The sequence below is a fragment of the Prionailurus viverrinus genome, unplaced genomic scaffold, assembly GCF_022837055.1.
Source record: "Prionailurus viverrinus isolate Anna unplaced genomic scaffold, UM_Priviv_1.0 scaffold_33, whole genome shotgun sequence".
NCBI lineage: Eukaryota > Metazoa > Chordata > Mammalia > Carnivora > Felidae > Prionailurus > Prionailurus viverrinus.
This window is the reverse complement of record NW_025927604.1, coordinates 7349939-7367360: the sequence shown is the minus strand read 5'-3', so window position 1 is coordinate 7367360 and position 17422 is coordinate 7349939. Positions and strand designations below refer to the sequence as shown.

Genomic DNA, 17422 nt, shown 5'->3' with positions numbered 1-17422 from the left:
CACGGACCGCGAGATCGTGACCTGGCTGAAGTCGGACGCTTAACCGACTGCGCCACCCAGGCGCCCCAAGAAAGTGGATACTTTTGAAAAAGAAGCAAAAAAAAAAACCAAAAAACCCTACACAAGATTCCGCACGTTTACTTGTTCACTCTAGCTGCCCTGGGGCATCAATTACTTTAAGTGTAAAAACAGAAAACATCCACTTGGCCAGGGAAGGCAAAAAATCTAGATACCGAATTCCAACACACGCTTGAAGCAGATGCCTGCCATCAGCATCAAAAGGTAACGGCCTCTTTAAGAAATGGCACCAACTCTTCCCGGCAGCAGGCAAAAGCTTAAAGATCAAGTCAGCGCTGGGGGGTCTGAAGGGGGAAATGAAACTGAACTTACCTACACCAATTAACAGGTAGCTATTAAGACTACTTAAGACACACCTCCAGCAATATTTCTCTTTAATACAAATATGCTGAAGGTCTTCCAGAATGAAAGCAGCCGTTATCCCACCCGTCATCTTGGCTTCACTCCCATCCTGGAGAGTGACACATCAAACAAACAAAGCACCCTGCCCATATGCAGGGCTTTCCGCCCAGCTCTCCTCGCACTCTGACAAGTGCTTGTTAACTTGATGACGTGCCAACAGAAAAGAGAGTTGGCCACCCTAGGCTTTTTGTTTTCCTAGGGGGATAGAGGGGAGTAAACTGAGGGACTAAACCCAAGGTCACAGGTAAGTCAGCAAAGTGGGCTCAGGACTTAGATGTTCTCAATCACCTCTTCCACAATTTCTCAATTAGTCCCTAATGGCAAACAGGAAACCTATCCCTGGTTTGCTTTTGTAACAGAAGCACCCAGAGGGCACAGAGCCAACCGTTCTTGCAGGCTGCTGGGTCTTACTACGATATTTAATTTCAAAATAGCCGTAACAACCATGATATAAAGTGAAAAGTTTACTTTTCCTCCTAACAGCTCTTCTGTAGTGAATCTGTGGTTTAATCAAGCACCGAACTCTGGACTAAGCAACCTGAGGACACTTGTGTAGGATCAAGGTGGTCAGGAGGAACACCTCAGCGCAACTACAATAACCCGCACTTCCTTACAGACCGGCAGACCCACCCACCACATCCTCCACTGAGGACACGTCTTTGCCTTGGACGCGGTGCCCACGGTAAGAAAGGAAAGCAATCCTACTACAAAGTTAACATGGTCCTCAAGAACCCGCTCGTAGGATTTTTTTAAAAGCAACCCTAGGCAGTAAAAAATTAAATGATGTAATAATTAGTACCTGAGGCAGACTTACTCCATAATGGCTATAATTCTTGTTGAATAAATTAAACAAACAAACAAAAAACAAAAAGAGGTTGAGAAGGACAGGAAGGTTATCCTCAGTTCATACCGGGACCTTGATGTCGAAAAGTGCAAGGAAGAGTAAAGAGCAGATTTACACTAACTGCCCCCAAATTTTATGTTTCTCGTGTGTTGCCTCAGCTCCCAATTTTTAAACTGATCCAAAGAAAAAAAATAAATACCCAAACTCTAATAATTTAGTGAGAGAGGGATTATTCTAAAAGGAATCTGTGGGAAGGGGCAGAAATGCCTTGAGAATATGTTTCATTTTTCTTAAAAGGGCCCCAAACTCCAATTAGAATGATCCAGGGGTGCCTGGGCGGCACAGCCGGTTAAGCGTCCAACTTCGGCTCAGGTCACGATCTCGCGGTTCGCGGGTTCGGGCCCTGTGCTGACAGCTCAGAGCCCGGAGCCCGTTTCGGATTCTGTGTCTCCCTCCCTGCCCCTCCCTGGCTCGCGCTCCGTCTCCCAAAAATGAATGAACGTTAAAAAAAAAAAAAAAAAAAAAAGAATGATCCAAATGACCATGTGAATTGGAGGTAATTCTTCACTTTAAAACCCCGAGAGAGGAGAACCTTCCACGAGCTGTATTTGAGAGCAACAATACGAGAGCACTGCCACCAACAACTTGTACTTGAGGGCCTTTCTGAAGAAGCTCCGACAGAGGCACCGTTTGAATAAGCCCACGACGCCCGAAGGAGAGAGGAGGCAGGAGTGAGCTCTGCAAATGAGCAACGGAGCACAGAGAACGAGGCGTCAGGCTCCGCGCCGCACAGCGTGCAGTGACAGGCTCCCACCCACCCCGCGGGCTCGCGTGCTGCGCCACGTGTGGTTCTTTTCAGAGGACGGAGAGGGGTCAAGGGCAGTTTCAGAGCATCTGGCAAGAAGCTGTACTTCAGAAAATGTAAAATGCTGAAGAGAGAGGAAGTCAACCACCCAGCTGACACCGACCCAGCGGAAGAGAGGGCACCGCTGATGACACAGTGGCTATTTCTTCTCCCAAAGTCTTGCCTCCTTTCCACGCACGGCACGACTTAAGGGCTAGAACCCATCTTCTTAGCCGAGCCTATTCTCCTATCCCTGAGCAAAAGAATGAAAACACGAAGGGGCTCTGGGTGGCTCGGTCGGTTAAGCATCTGACTCTTGATTTCATCTTAGGTCATGATTTCACGGTTCATGAGATCGGGAGTCCCGCGCCGGACTCCACGCTGACAGCTCGGAACCTGCTTGGGAGTCTGTTTCTCCCTCTCTCTCTGCCCCGCGCGTCCACACGCACATATGCTGGCTGTCTCTCTCAAAATAAATAAATAAACTTAAAAAAAAAAAAAAGAATGAAAACGTGTAAAACCATAAAAAAAAAAGAGAGACAAAGATCAGTTGTCAAATCATTAAACTCCTCCCACTTTCCCTCACGAAGCTGGAAACAGAAAAGGCCCTGAACTCCGTTCGTTACCTACCTTTGCTTCGTCGTTTATGTCCCAAGTGAAGGAAATGGCGTTATACGCAATCTCCTCAATGTTACTGATGGTATTGAAGCTTTCTTTATAGTCGGCTGTATGAGTGACGAAAGAGAGAAATTTGTGATTTCTGGTTCCAACACGAGATTATAGCAGTTCAAAGCACGATTTGTTTTTTCATATCATCACCTCTGAAAAACTTCATTTAACATTTTGTTGGGTTGAAAAGCGTTCAAAAAATGAAGAAAAAAAAATCACAGCGCTCTTAAAATAGAGGCAAGCTTATGTACTATTTAATTTTTTCCCCTTATGTCAAAATTAAGATACTCAGGATTAAAAAGTTTCAGTAACTGTCCCAAGGTCACGAAACTGGCCCCGAGAGCCAAGATCAGAACTCAGTTCTTTTCATTGTTCTGAAAAGAGACCACGAAAGTTAAAAAAGACAACAAAAAAAAAAAAAAAAAAAAAAAAAAGAAAAAGAAGAAGCAACACTCAGGTTAAGAGCCATCTTGCGATACAGATAATGGTTTTATACGAAACTTATATACACAGCAAGAGACCAGGCATTCGTTCTCATAAAGCCACTTCATTAAACATGGATTTGCACAGGTCCGCTGTTACACCCCGAGTGACGCATCTCTGGGTCTCTTTGAAGACAGAAGGGGCTAGCGGTGCACTTCAACATGCAACCGGGGGACACTGTCAGGTAAGTGCACGCTAGCCGTTTTTCCTTTTACTTGTTTCTTTAGGGTTTTTGTCCGCCTTACCATCATTTACAAATGATCGGGAATCTCTTCGAGAACACATTTCACCCAAAAACTCTGCAGACCAAAGAGCAGGGCACGCTTGCGTGAGCAGGCTACACAGCCCCCGCTCCCAGTGTCATATGGAAAGCCACTGCACGGGCCACATGTCCTCATGAAGGAAGTAAGGTTAAGAGCACTGATTCCAGGAGGCCGAGGACAGGGTTTGGAACAGATCAGTAGCTGGCATAAAAATTCAAATGCTTTCGGCAGGAAGCTGGTCACTGCCAAAAATAACTGGAATCAGAAAACTGGATGCGTGCACCTCTGGGAATAAAAGCAGGCTCCGGAGCTACTTACCGATATCAATGCATCTTTGTTTAGCTGTGTGCTGTCGGGAGTGCCAGTATTTCCAATGCCTTAACTGATCTTCTCGGCTTTTGTCTTCTGCAAAAACCACCATGATCACACTCTATGAAAGAGAAGGCATTATAACATGAAGACACTGAAGGGGGAGGCGAGGATCTTTCGGAAAACTTAGTGTTAACATTTTATAGGTAAGGCTTAAAACCGCAATTTTATTTTATTTTACTTTTTAATTTTTTTGTAAATGTTTATTTAGTTTTGAGAGAGAGAGAGAGGAGAATGCATGCAGAGGAGGGACAGAGAGAGAGAGACACACACACAGAATGGGAAGCGGGCTCCGGGCTCCGAGCTGTCGGCACAGAGCCCGACGCAGGGCTCGAACCCACGGACCGCGAGATGGTGACCTGAGCTGAAGCCGGACGCTCAACCGACTGAGCCACCGAGACGCCCCTGAAACCGCAATTTTAGATCTTCACTTTGATGTTCTTCAGACTGGGGAATGCTAAGCTCTGACTAGCTTTCCTAGAGAACAGAACTTACTCGGACTTTGCTGATGGGCCGCTGGATGCCCTCGCTGCTGTTCACCTCCTTCAAGGTGACAGGGTAGAACTGGCCTTTGTTTAGGTATGTCATGGTGCTATCTCCTGGCTTCTGTCGAAGCGATTTTGAGGCTTCCAGGGTATATTCAAAGTTGTTCCTAAAGAATGAAACAAAAGTCACAGATCTCTAATCCACTCTTTGGGAAGCTTCCTTTATGCTTGAGCTCAATCCTGAAACGCTTCAGTGTGGATGTATGCCAACAGGCGACTACCAGGAAACATCCAACTGACTACGTCACATCGTGAATGGCACTGGTACTTCCTCCACAAGAAAGGTTGTCTTTAGCGACACGGAAATCCTTCAATCTCTCATATGTGGGGCTACAAAATGCCTCCTAGAGGTTCTATGAAGTAACGTTAAAAATTTGAAGTTGGGAAGCAAAGGATACTAAAGATACCCATGACTAAAAAAGGATTTTGGAAGGAAATCTCCCAAGACATGTTGCCAATCTGGTTGCAACCAGAAGACATTGCAAAGGTTGCAAACAGGTGTGGTCTGCACCGCACTCTTTTTGTTGGTTTTGCTTGCAATTTAATGTCTAGATGGGCATTCCACGATTCCCTACATTTCCTACCGCCTTAAAGTAACACGCATAAATCTCCCTAAAGGTGTTAAATAGCCTTCCTAGGCCAGATGTCGAAAATCACACCCATTTTTATAAATCAAGTTTTATGGACCACAACCACACCCTTTATTTACATGTTATCGGCAGCTGCTTTTGTGTCGGAGCGGCAGAGCTGGGCAGTTGCGACAGAGGCTGGGACGCCCACAAAGCCTCAATATATACTATCTGACTCTTTACAGAAAAAGGGTGGTGACCCCTATCTGAGATCCTAAAGGCATTCGAGTCTGTGACTCCCGCTCCTTGAGGCAGGTCTCTAAGGGAAGTCTCAATTCCCACAAAATCCTAGGCTTTCAAATAAACGGGGTTCGCTTCAAAATACAACATACCCAAAACTGCAAAGAACGAAATTATAAAATGAAATCCTAAGCTCTTTTAAAAACCCTCTGGAGGTGTTTTTACATTTCCACAATTCATTTGGAAGATATTCATATTCCCAGCGTGTGACACAATCTCGTGAGGTTTTAAAAGAAGAGGCTGCCAGGTCAGAAAAAAGCTGACCTCATTTATTTTACCGCTAGCGAGCCTAATCACGAATAAAAGCCTTTATCCACCTGATGTTATTCCTAAATTCTCACGGAAGTACACACTCTTGCAAACAGAAGGGAGCTCGGGGATCTAGCTGAATCCCCTCACCTCTTCTTTTCGATTCCATTCTGCAGCCATCACATAAAGAAACCGAAGGAAAGGAAAAGCACCAACACCAAGAATTAAGGAAACGGGAAACACAGTACAGATTCCAAGGTTAAACGGACTCGAGCAAAGACGACACCACAGTAACTGTAGCTGAGATACAGGTGAGAGCACACCAAAGCCACCTCTGATTTTCCAGTATCAAATTAACAAAAAAGTCGTAAGAGCTGAAAGTTAAAAATCAAATTAAAAGACAACGATTACCCAGAAACACTGTCAAAAACATAGTCCTCTGAATTCATGCCAGGCATCCGCAGACTGAGATCCGAGGGGAAGAAAACCTGAAATATCAATGCAATAAGCCACAACTATTTAACTGGTTATCAGGCTTACTAAAGACCAATTATCTGGTACAGCACAGGAGTATGTGGCTTACAGCAACCCACTGCTCATTCAACATTCGCTTTAAAATAAAAATTTTCACTCTACCAAAGATGTAAAGAGAAAACCAAAAAGAAAGAAAAATACCCACCCATGTCACATGCCACTCAATCCGACGGGGACAATCTCCGCGGGTACTCCCACAGAGTGCTACGTTATTCCCTTTTCCCGTCTTTCCCACACATCTCACTTCTGTTCAAACTCTAGAATCTGCAACCAAAATCTCGTGACTTTTAGCAACCATCGTACCAAGCGAAGATACAGTATCAGGTCTGTACCGTGGCTGGATGGATCGGTGCGTTGGCTCGGAAAAGGCTACCCTTCTAGTCCTTAACTCCATAAGCAGACAGATGCTCCTGTCCCCCGTGAGACGTTAAAGATGGCTTCGAGCATCTTCAGTCCCTAATTTTTACCTGACAGGTGTTCATCGCCACAAAACCCCCCAGAAGCCTTGGCGGTGAGCTTGTAAATTTCACACACCGCGTTTGTCATCAAGACCTACTGCCTCCCTGACTACACTACCAACCGAGAGAGACCAAGCAAGTCCATGATAAATCATTTTATGCTAAGAGCAATTGCAGGAATCTTGTTTTGGTCTCGGACAAAAGCTGAGAAGAGACTTATGTGGAGATCTCTGTTGTCGATGGAAGATTATGCACGGGGCTCCCTTTCTCCAACAAATCACTTAGCTGAAATCATAATTGTTAACTCAAATGCTGGTAAGATTAGCCATGTGCCCTTGATAATCATTTCTGGTTTTGTAGGTTTAGTTTACAAATTATACCCATGGGCCTTTTCTCTTAGAAAAAAAAAAATCTTTTGTTCCTAATCCATTCATTTCAGGCTGAGTTTCAAGCTTACGTAACAAGGAAGAGGTGGAACTCAGTACTTATACAAACACACAAATGTCTTAGGAAGATGCTTTCATTTCCTGTACCTCCTGAACGCCTTCCTTGAAGGTCTCTGAGAAGGTAGAGTCTGGAGTTCGCCTCTGAGCATTTGGGGGTTGAGCACCAGAGCTGAACTGGTCAGCATTAAGGTTCCGGTCGAAAACCACCACCCGCTCAGGGGGCTCAGGATGATACACTGCTGGAGAGATTCCCACAGCGAAGCCATGGGGCTGGGTTTCTGTCTTGATGGAGTGGGTAGGCATCGTTGCTATGGAGACCGTGACTGTTGTATCGGGAGCTGTTAGATGGCCTCTCTTATCAACGCCCAGTTGGTTGCCATGGGGAAGGACGATGTTAAATGGCACATTTTTCAGTACTTGCACTCTGTTTTCTCCAGCAGAAACGAGGGACTGCTCAGTCACATTTGGTATGCTGTTTCTTTAAGAAAAGAAAAGAAAACTGTGTTTTCAAATTCAATGCCGATACAGTTCTTTGACAATTTTTAAATGTTCCTAATGGCAGTGGGCTGCTGGGTCCTGTGCAGCAATAATAATAATAATAATAATAATAATAATAATAATAACAACAATACTACAATACTGGGGAAGAACCAAATATAGAAAATGCCAATGACATTCCATTACTAGAGAAAGAAAAAAAGACTTCATAGTCATCAGTCAAGTAAAATCCAAAAGTATTAAGTAAAATTTCATTTGAAACACAGAGACCTTGCAGTTCTCTTTATTCTCAATAATCCTGATAAAATTATCCTATTTCATTAGAAGCTCAAAGATATAAACCTAATGGCCGGAGCAGAAGACAGTTCAAGTACAGGTTCCAGAGTCAGACCGCCTTGGTTCAAACTCTACGACCTTTAGCAAGCTATCTCATCTCTTTGTAACTGCGTGCTCCTCTCTAGAGCGGGGATAACAGTGGTATCTATGCTCACAAGGTCGTGGCGAGATCAAATGAGACGGCACACCAGATCGTGTATAATAATGCCTGGTGCACAAGGGTTCGCCAAGCATGAACTGTCCCTACTCGGCCACCACTCTCCCTAGTACCTACACTTACGCGGCTCTCTCTACCATCACAAGAAAACCTACGGTTACACTGTACAGGTAGATAAATTTGCAGAAAATTATTTTCTGGTTTAATTACTATCCTGGGCAACAGAAGATGATTTCCCGTCCAGGGCACAGTTCGTGAATTTTCAAAGCCCCCTCAAACAATACAGGCTGACCTTTACAGAAAAGAGCATGATCAATGAAATGTTCGAACCTCGAACCATAAATTCACTCCCAAGAATTTATCCTCAAGAAAGAAAAAAGGAAAAAGCGATCTAGAAAGTGGGTCAGTAAGCCTTCGTGGTAGTAAAAAAATTAGACAGGGACTTAATGTTAGGACACGAAGTTTTGCTTTAAAATACTACAGCAAAAAACAAATAAAATACAAAGTGAGGGGCGCCTGGGTGGCTCAGTCGGTTGGGCGTCCGACTTCGGCTCAGGTCACGATCTCGCCGTCCGTGGGTTGGAGCCCCGCGTCGGGCTCTGGGCTGATGGCTCAGAGCCTGGAACCTGCTTCCGATTCTGTGTCTCCCTCTCTCTCTGCCCCTCCCCCGTTCATGCTCTGTCTCTCTCTGTCTCAAAAATAAATAAACGTTAAAAAAAAAATTTTTTTTTAAATAAAAAAATAAATAAAATAAAATACAAAGTGAATTTAACAGTTGGAGAACAGGGAAGAGTAGATCAAACAGGAGGAATCACGTCAGTAACTGCTGAAGCTAGGGATGACGTATGTGGGTTTATATTATTTCTCTACTTCTGTTGTTTGAAAATGCCCATGATAAAGAGTAACATAATAAAAGCCATCAGCCCTTCTCCAGAGGGTAATTATGACGATTAAAACAGCAACGTGGAAAACACTCACAGAAGGGATTAGGCAGAACCCAAACTATCAAATCCGATCTGTGAATACAACCACAACCGCATAAAATGTGCACACACACCCAAAGAGTAAATAAAGAAATCGTCAAGACAGTGGGATTCTGAGTGGTCATTCTTTCTTTAAAAATGTTTTACTCCTCTATTACTAATAGAACACAGGGAAATTTAAAAGGTGTATTTAATTTTTTTTCCTGGCCAAAGCGAAGCCTTAACTTTCTAGAAGTTTTAACCTAAAACATTTTCAAAATAACTTCAACACGAATTGGGAACACGAGCTACTTCATTAAGTTTTGCTTAGGCAATTATTCAAGATTGCTGGCTACTTAATTTCTTTAAAAGGACCCCTACCATTGCATTAAGCCACACCTCTTTTGAGAGAACCTCAAAGAGGATAAACAAACGCGTCCCTTCCCCTTCCGTTCTCACTAAAAACATCCCTCTGCAGGAAAAGAGAGTTAATGCTTTGTTTTCCAGAAAAGGCAACTATGTCTAAAGAACCTGGTAACTTTTCAGAGCAACAGAATCATAATTATCACCTATCTCTTCCACCAGAGCTTTTTTGTTTAAACAAACTCCCAGTCTTACTTTCGCAGAAACCTGGCATTTTTCAAGAGTAGGATTTTGTGCTATTAGACGTTACCTCTTGCTGTGATCTGGTTCTGGGTGCTCAACGTCTGGCTTTGCTGTTGACGATCTCCTCTCTCTTGGGACCTTAGATATGAACACACGAGACGACAATTCAGTTCTCACTTAGCGGAGTATAGACCCAGCCTTTTATTTTTCAGTTAAGCCCAACCATTCGCAGGTTTACCAGACTGCCCACCCAATGCCAGGCTGCGGGGACAACGCGATGAAGGCAGCGTCTGCCCTCAAGAGCTTCCGTTCCGGTCGCCAGGTTAATAAGCAAAAGCCAACGATTCTTTAGTTGCCAAATAAACCCAGGGCATCACAAATTTAATTTGTCATTGAGTTTGGGCTCATCTCTTAAACAAAAACCACTGGCCTGGTTTTACCCACTTATCCACGTGATGGAACAAACAAGAAGCTACTGAAAACACAACTGGCCTCTTTCGGTGTTCTCGCTGCTCCTTTCCATTGCCCTACCTTTCAGATCAAATGCAAAAAAAAAAAAAAAAAAAAACCCTCAAACTCATCAGTTCATTTAGAAAAGAAAATCACCCTACACCGATCATAAGAAGTCTGACATAGAGACATAAGATTGTCACCTTTAAAGTACAGACGTGATGATTTATCTCCCCCTAAGATGTAAGATACTTCTAGGACCCTATATCTAAAACATACATATATACAAGCACTACAATCAGTATTATTACATCAGTCTTTCTGCCACTACACTTGTTGGTGTTTTCCCATTCTCAAAATTTCAGTTAAAAACATGAAACTTCTTGGGGCGCCTGGGTAGCTCAGTCAGTTAAGCCTCCGATTCTTGGTTTCAGCTCAGGTCGTGACCTCACAGTTTGTGAGATCGAGCCCCGCATCGGGCTCTGTGTCGACAGTACAGAGACTGCTCAGAATTCTCTTTCTCTCCCTCTCTACACCTTCCCCGCTTGTGTGTGCATTCCCTCTCTCTCCCTCTCCAAATAAATACAAAAAAAAAAAAACAAAAAAAAAAAACCTTAAAAAAATATGTAACCTCAAACTTCATAATACTTAGGAACTTATGATTTTTATACGGATTGAGTCAATAAAACAAGCCGTAAGGAGAACAGATATATCATAAGCTCCACTTTATTTAAAAAAAAATTTTTTTTTTTCAACGTTTATTTATTTTTGGGACAGAGAGAGACAGAGCATGAACAGGGGAGGGGCAGAGAGAGAGGGAGACACAGAATCGGAAACTGGCTCCAGGCTCTGAGCCATCAGCCCAGAGCCCGATGCGGGGCTCGAACTCACGGACCGCGAGATCGGGACCTGGCCGAAGTCGGACGCTTAACCGACTGCGCCACCCAGGCGCCCCTAAGCTCCACTTTAAAGGAATCCTTCGGCTACACTTCCCAGGCAAAGATTTCTTCCAGCATCCTGAGTCACAGGTTTCCCTTCATATTCAAGGGAAACAAAACAAAACAAATCTTACCTCAGCCTCTCAAACACAACTAGCCGGATACACAGCCTCACATAAGAAAATAATTAAATCTTGCGTTTAGGTCCCACTCTATTTGGTGACCATAATCGAACTATCTTCTTTGCTTTTGTCCCCTCTGCATTTCTTGTATTCCGGAAAGAATACAGTACCAGAAGGGAACAGAAGGCAAGCAACTGGTGAATCTAGGTGACGTATCTGGCGGTTAATTTTCCAGTCAAATTTAAGTTTCCTATGGCTTTGGAAGTTTTAAAAACGAAAAAACAGGGCAAAACCAAACTGTGACGTATGGCCATCTCCACACACTATCGTTGGACAGAGAGAAAAATGCCAAAGTAAATACAGGAAGCAAAGTGTGTCCCAGAGGAGACGGCATGGCATACTGAAGAGGGTGACTCTGGCACAATCCAGACCGGGACTGAGACCCTGGCCGCTACGCATCCTGGCTGTGTGACCTGAGGACTTAATTTTCTCGCATCTGCAAAATAGCGATAATAGCACATATTTTGCAGGCCTTCTGGAGGGATCAAAAAGAACACACGTGCTGGTAACACGTCTAGCGTGATACAGACCATCAGTAAGCGCTGGCTAGTATTATGAGGACGACGACGAGGACACAAACCTCCAGGTAGGAACACCACGTAAAACTTCAGGCAGAGAATAAATGACATAAATGATTTCAGGCAGAGATATAAATGATTAGGACTGACCTATAGAAATAGGCAACGAGATATACCCTGAGCGTAGAACAAGCAAGTCCAAGACTAGAAAATCGCTTTTTTTCCCTTCACGACTCCTACAACCAAATCAAAAGCTCTGTCATGTCACGTAAGGAAAAGGAAGTCACTCTGACTGCGTCAGAATGTCGGCTGGAGCACAGGTAAATGAACCACGGTCTCTTCTTGAGGGCACTAAGAAGTACCTTTGGTAAAACGTTCAATCTCGATGCGACACCTCTTACCATTTTCTTCTGCGGTAGCTTCGCCTCTCAGATAGAGCTAGCACAGCGGGCTACTGCACACACTGCAAAAACAACCCTTTGATTCTATGATCGTCCCTTTTCAGCTTTGAACCACAGTAAGCCAAAGTACTCATTAGACTATTTATAGTCACCAGAGAAGCAACTTGCATTACACTCTGCCAGCAAATTACTGTTTTATATGCTGTTGAATCAATTGCATCTCGGACTGTTGTTAGGTTTGTAAAAGAGGAGGCGAATCCACCTTGTAATAGTCATAGAGCAAGCCCAGGGCGGCCGCGCTGTCTTCGTCCCCATTGATGCTCATCATTGCTTTGGTTGCTGCGGTGAGAGGGTTTTCCAGGAAGGACTTCCAGGCTTCATCCTCGCTAGTGTAGGAGCGCCGCTGTGGATAAAGTGCTTCGTTCTGAAGAACCAACACCGGCCGTTTGCTTCGGAGAAATCAGAAACACGCGTATGTATATTGCACTTTTTACCGCAAGGCACCATAAGCTCATTTTTCAAGACCCAAACAACCAATTCCTTGACGTTCCAATCAAATAGCTTTGTTCTTTATTGTTTCATCAGTGACCCGCCCTGGCAAAGAAAAGGAAGACAAGACCAGGAGACAACCCGCTTACATGCACGCCGAGGGGTCACCCAGTAAGACGCAAGGTATTTAGGCAGCCAGGGAACCTAAACCTTGCGCGGTTTACCTGTACCTGTCACCCAGGATCTAGTATTGGGCAAAACGAAACAAAACAAAAAAATGCTCTAAGAAAATGTCGGGCTATTCAACCACTTAAGTAAACAAACACAAGGACAAAGTCAGGCAAAACAGGACATTCACTCCCTTCAGACCTCTCCGATCAGGACTGTACCCTCCTCAAGAAGAGTTTACATGGTTCGATCATCATGCTGCTACATGTTATTTCCTTCCTTCTCCTGTTGATATCATGCCTTAAAAACCTTCCTACCCACAAAGGAGGGGGAGAGGAGGAGGGGGCGGAAAGAAAAAGGGAAACTTCGCTTAATCCTCCGGGGTATATGAGAAAGTTAGAATATTCTACTGATTCCCAGCAGATTGAGCATGGAATGTGGCCAAAGGGGACTGTAAATCAATAAGGAGGCATAAGTTTCTGGCATGGGAGTTAACTGTTTATCTCAGAGATAAAAACACTTGAGAATCTACGACAATAAATAAAGCCACTGAACGAAAGGAGCTTTTTCAAAAAAAAAAAAATAGGTGGGAAATCTTGTTTTTAAAAATCTTTTCTAGTTTCTCACACCGGGCAAGAACGGTTTCGTTTCAACACTGTCGTTTGGTGGGACAAATCCAGAAAAATCAACGGAGATCTTAGTAGAGTCTTACAGAAGACTTAATTTTAAAGATTAAAACAAACATGACTGATTCCAAAACCCTGAAATGTAAACAGTCTCAACAACTGTTCGGTTGGCGCTATTTAATAAGTCAATAAAGAGAAAAAATGGAACACTCACTCCAGCAAAATGAAGTTGAAGGGGCAAAAAAAAAAAAACAAAAAAACAAAAAAAAAAAAAACCCACCAAAAACCTGTTAATGTTCAAAACGGCTCTGAATTATCACTATTCTAACAAGCAAATTTAAGGATCAGGCCTCATTGCAACACACAAATGAAATATGTTAAATGGCCTAAAGGTGACCTGCCTACTCTAAAAGTGAATGTATAAAGACTGATTATCTTTTCAAGTAATCAACACAGGTTAGGGTTTGGCAGTCACCCAGGCCCTTTAAAAGCAGATGCGGATTTTGAGAAAGGAGAACATCTTTGAAAAGGGGTGGGGACACGGGCCGACCACGTAACCTCAAAATCAGGTCTTCTTTCAAAGCCAATGGCTTAAACTCATGTCTAGGCATAAAATCCAAGGAGCTTACATTTCGCAGGAAAAGAAGACTCGAGGTGGTGCATGTACTATTTTAACACAAAACAAACTCAACGAGGCAGTTTGCTTAGAAACGCAGGAGCGGATTTAAATCTCACACGCACAAGAAATAAATACGTCACATACAAAAGGGCACTGCCTACACCATTCCGAGCCGAGTATTAACAACCACTGAATCAGTGTTATCTTGAGGTGATTTACTGGGGCACGGCTAAGCTATTATTAATAGTGTAATAGCTACTTCCAGAAGATTATGACAGCACTTGGCTCATTCAATTCCCGTAATGCTAGTTTTTCAGCTTCCCTTCTTCTCCCACCCCCATCCCAAATTTGTCCAGGCAACAGAAAATATTTTTTGCAAATGGCTTTGTTTGGGATCACCCTGAAGGTAGGTGCCTTACATTTCCAAAGCGTGCCAGAGGCCAAAATTTGAGCTTTGGAAATTTGCCTTATCTAAACCCTAAGTCAAGAAGCAAACAGTCCCCAGTTGCCTGTCTTAGTCTACTTCCTCCTAGGACAGCCGGGCACTGGCAGGTGCTAGTCCCGAAAGGCCCCTCACCGCCTTGGGTAAGTCTTAAACCCTTCACCAATGAGCTCTCCAAGATTTCTGACATATATTTCAAGTGATCACTTAATGGACAACACCAGGTTAATCCATTTAAGATATCCCATGCACTATCTAACCCCCTCAATCAGAAAAAGAGCACACGTAAGTTACAACCTGGAAGGAATACGCCTGATCTGGATTTACTCATCTGAAATATACCCATTCGTTTGGTGCGATTCACTTTTTTCTTAAAACTTTTTTATTTCGGAACAATTTTATATTTACAGAAAAGCTGCAAAGAAAATACAGGAATATCCCTCACCCTGTGTCCCTTAATGTTAACATCTTACATTACCACCTTGCACGGGCCAAAAATATTTCTTTGATCACAAACTCCAAAAGACATATTAGCCCAGTACTTTTCTGTTTATCACCCTGATTTCGACGATTTCATCCTCCTGATCTTTTCTGAGGATTTTTAATTACAGTAATCTGTAATTACCATCAATGATGCAAGTGGCAAAATAACTCCTACAACAATTTTCTCACTCACACAGCCAGCCAAGGGGAAGAAAAAAATGCCAGGACACCGGAGCACTTCAACTTTTCCCTAAATCTCTCCTTTCGGAAGTTCTAGCAGGCTGACTGCAGGCAGGAGACCGCTGGGCGACAGGGGACTGATTACCCGAGACATCTACCTTTCAGCGGGGGAGCGAGTCCCCCCCCCCCCCCCGAGCAAACGCGACCCCACTCGGGGGGGGCGTGGGGGGTGGCACAGGGGGGTCCACGCGTCGCGGCCACAGCCCGACAGGCGCGGCACCACGAATCTCCCTCCCCGCACCCGGGCCACCAGCCGAGCGGAGATGGGGGCGCGCCCGCGGGGTGGTGCCGCCGAGGCGGAGGGGGGCTGAGCAGGGAGCTGTCCTCTCCGGAATGGAGTCCCCAAGGCAAGGGTCTCCCCGGGGGCTTCGGAGGAACAAAGGCGCGGGGGAGGGGGTGCTGAAGGGCAGCGGCTGCGGCGGCGAAGAAAGTGGTCGGCGAGACGCGCCCCCAGCCCGGCCGGCCGGCTTCGCACCCCGCCCGCCGGGCCTCGCCCCGCGCCCGGCCTCACACCCCCGTCCGTCCGTCCGTCCGCCCGGCCGCCCGGCCTCGCCTCGCCTCGCCGGGCCTCGCGGCAGGTGCGGCCGGCCGGGCGCGCAGCGGCGGCCTGAAGCCGCACGGCCGGACTCGCGCGCCGGCGCTTCACTTACTTATCGTACTCCTGTGTCATCGCGCTTGCTCGCCGCTGCCGGGCCGCAGAACTGGACTTTCGGGTTGGGACAGTACACCCGATCCGGGGGGGAGGAGGCGGCGGCGGCGGCGGCGGCGGGTCCGGAGCGGCGGCCCCGACGGGTTGGGTTCGCTTTTCTCGCTCTGAGCCGGCTCGGCGCGGGCTGCGCGCTCTGGGCGCCCGGGCTCGACCGCCCATTGGCTGGCAGCGCGCCCGCCCGGGGCGGGGCCTCGGGGGCCGGGAGGCCGGCGGCGCCGCCTGATTGGCCAGCGCGCGGGCCGCCGGGGCGGGGACCGCCGCTCCGCGTGGCCGCGTAGGTGCGGCGCGCCCCGCGCTCTCGGCCTGCCTCGGGCCGGGGACTGGCGTGGCCGCGCGGCTGCAGGCGCGCACCTCCCGCCCCTCCGCCGCCCTCCGCGCGCCCACCGCCCGGCGCCGAGGTCGCAGCCCTCGGCGGCTCACCTGAGGGACCGGCCAAGCTTTGGGGGTCCTTCTCGGGCCTTGGGGGTCCTTCCTTCCCCGCTAGCCCACCGAAGCCCTCCGCGGCTCCAGTGATGGAGCCACCCCGGCCGCGGTCCGCAGCTCGGCTGCCTCGGGCACCTTTCCCTCTCCGGGTCTGTGCAGCGCCCCGCCTTCGTGCCGCCTCTCAGTCCGCGTCCATTTATTTATGAGGCCTCTGGCTGTGGCCTGAGAAAGCTCAGATGTCTCCGGCCTCGCCGTGCCCACCGCAGCTGTCGGGCTTTCGAACCTTCTGCGCGTCCATCTTCTAGTGTCCGCTATGTGACAGTCACTGGGCAACTGCCCGTCTCCTAACCGTTGTTTCCCCTCGTGAGGCCTGGGTGAGGACCTGCCGAGTGGCGGCATCAGCCTCGTCCTAGCCTCCTGGTCCCAAGTGCCTGCCCCTCCCCCTCTCCTGCGCCCCCACCTCACTGCTGGCCCCCCATCCCCTCTAGTCCCTGCGCACCCCTTAGCCCTCTCGGAGTCCCCATCTGGGCTTCAACCCCTTCACCCCTCACTCCCCTCCCCCGCCCCCCAAGAGCTCCTTCCTGGGGCTCCATCCCTAACCCACTGCTGAACCTTCCAGCATTTCCGCCATTTCCACCCCTACTCCGGCCGGCCTGCCGAATGGTCCTTCTGAGCGGAAGTTCCCTGCTCCAGGGTCAGCTGGCTCGTTCAACAAGTATAGGGAGAACTCCTGTACGCCAGGCATTGTTCTAGACGTGGAGGTAGTGAGCAGATTTCCCTGCCTGCCTTCAGCATCCTAGGGGGTAACCCACAATAAGCAGTAGGAGTAAGGTGTGTTGGGGGCGCCTGGGTGGCGCAGTCGGTTAAGCGTCCGACTTCAGCCAGGTCACGATCTCGCGGTCCGTGAGTTCGAGCCCCGCGTCACGCTCTGGGCTGATGGCTCAGAGCCTGGAGCCTGTTTCCAATTCTGTGTCTCCCTCTCTCTCTGCCCCTCCCCCGTTCATGCTCTGTCTCTCTCTGTCCCAAAAATAAATAAAAAAAAAAACGTTGGAAAAAAAAGGAGTAAGGTGTGTTGGAAACCGCGCTCAGGAGACGGGCAAGTTCTGCGGGAGAAAACGCAGG

At 46.8% G+C, this 17422-nt stretch overlaps 1 protein-coding gene across 5 annotated transcripts in view; it reads right to left on the bottom strand.

Annotated features, from left to right (window-relative positions):
* GRHL1 (grainyhead like transcription factor 1) overlaps nt 1–16720 on the bottom strand; it is a 56846-nt gene extending 40126 nt beyond the window's left edge. For 2 of the 5 annotated variants that reach the window (XM_047845234.1, XM_047845235.1), the window contains exons 1-8: nt 15819–15971; nt 12364–12550; nt 9680–9750; nt 7141–7531; nt 6027–6103; nt 4448–4604; nt 3902–4013; nt 2799–2893 (exon numbers count right to left, since the gene is read on the bottom strand). In XM_047845234.1, coding sequence (XP_047701190.1) covers nt 2799–2893; nt 3902–4013; nt 4448–4604; nt 6027–6103; nt 7141–7531; nt 9680–9750; nt 12364–12550; nt 15819–15838 — 1110 coding nt within the window. In that variant the 5' untranslated portion in view covers nt 15839–15971. The other 3 variants (XM_047845236.1, XM_047845237.1, XM_047845238.1) reach the window with 3 other exon arrangements.
* Between the last annotated feature and the right edge of the window lie 702 nt (nt 16721–17422).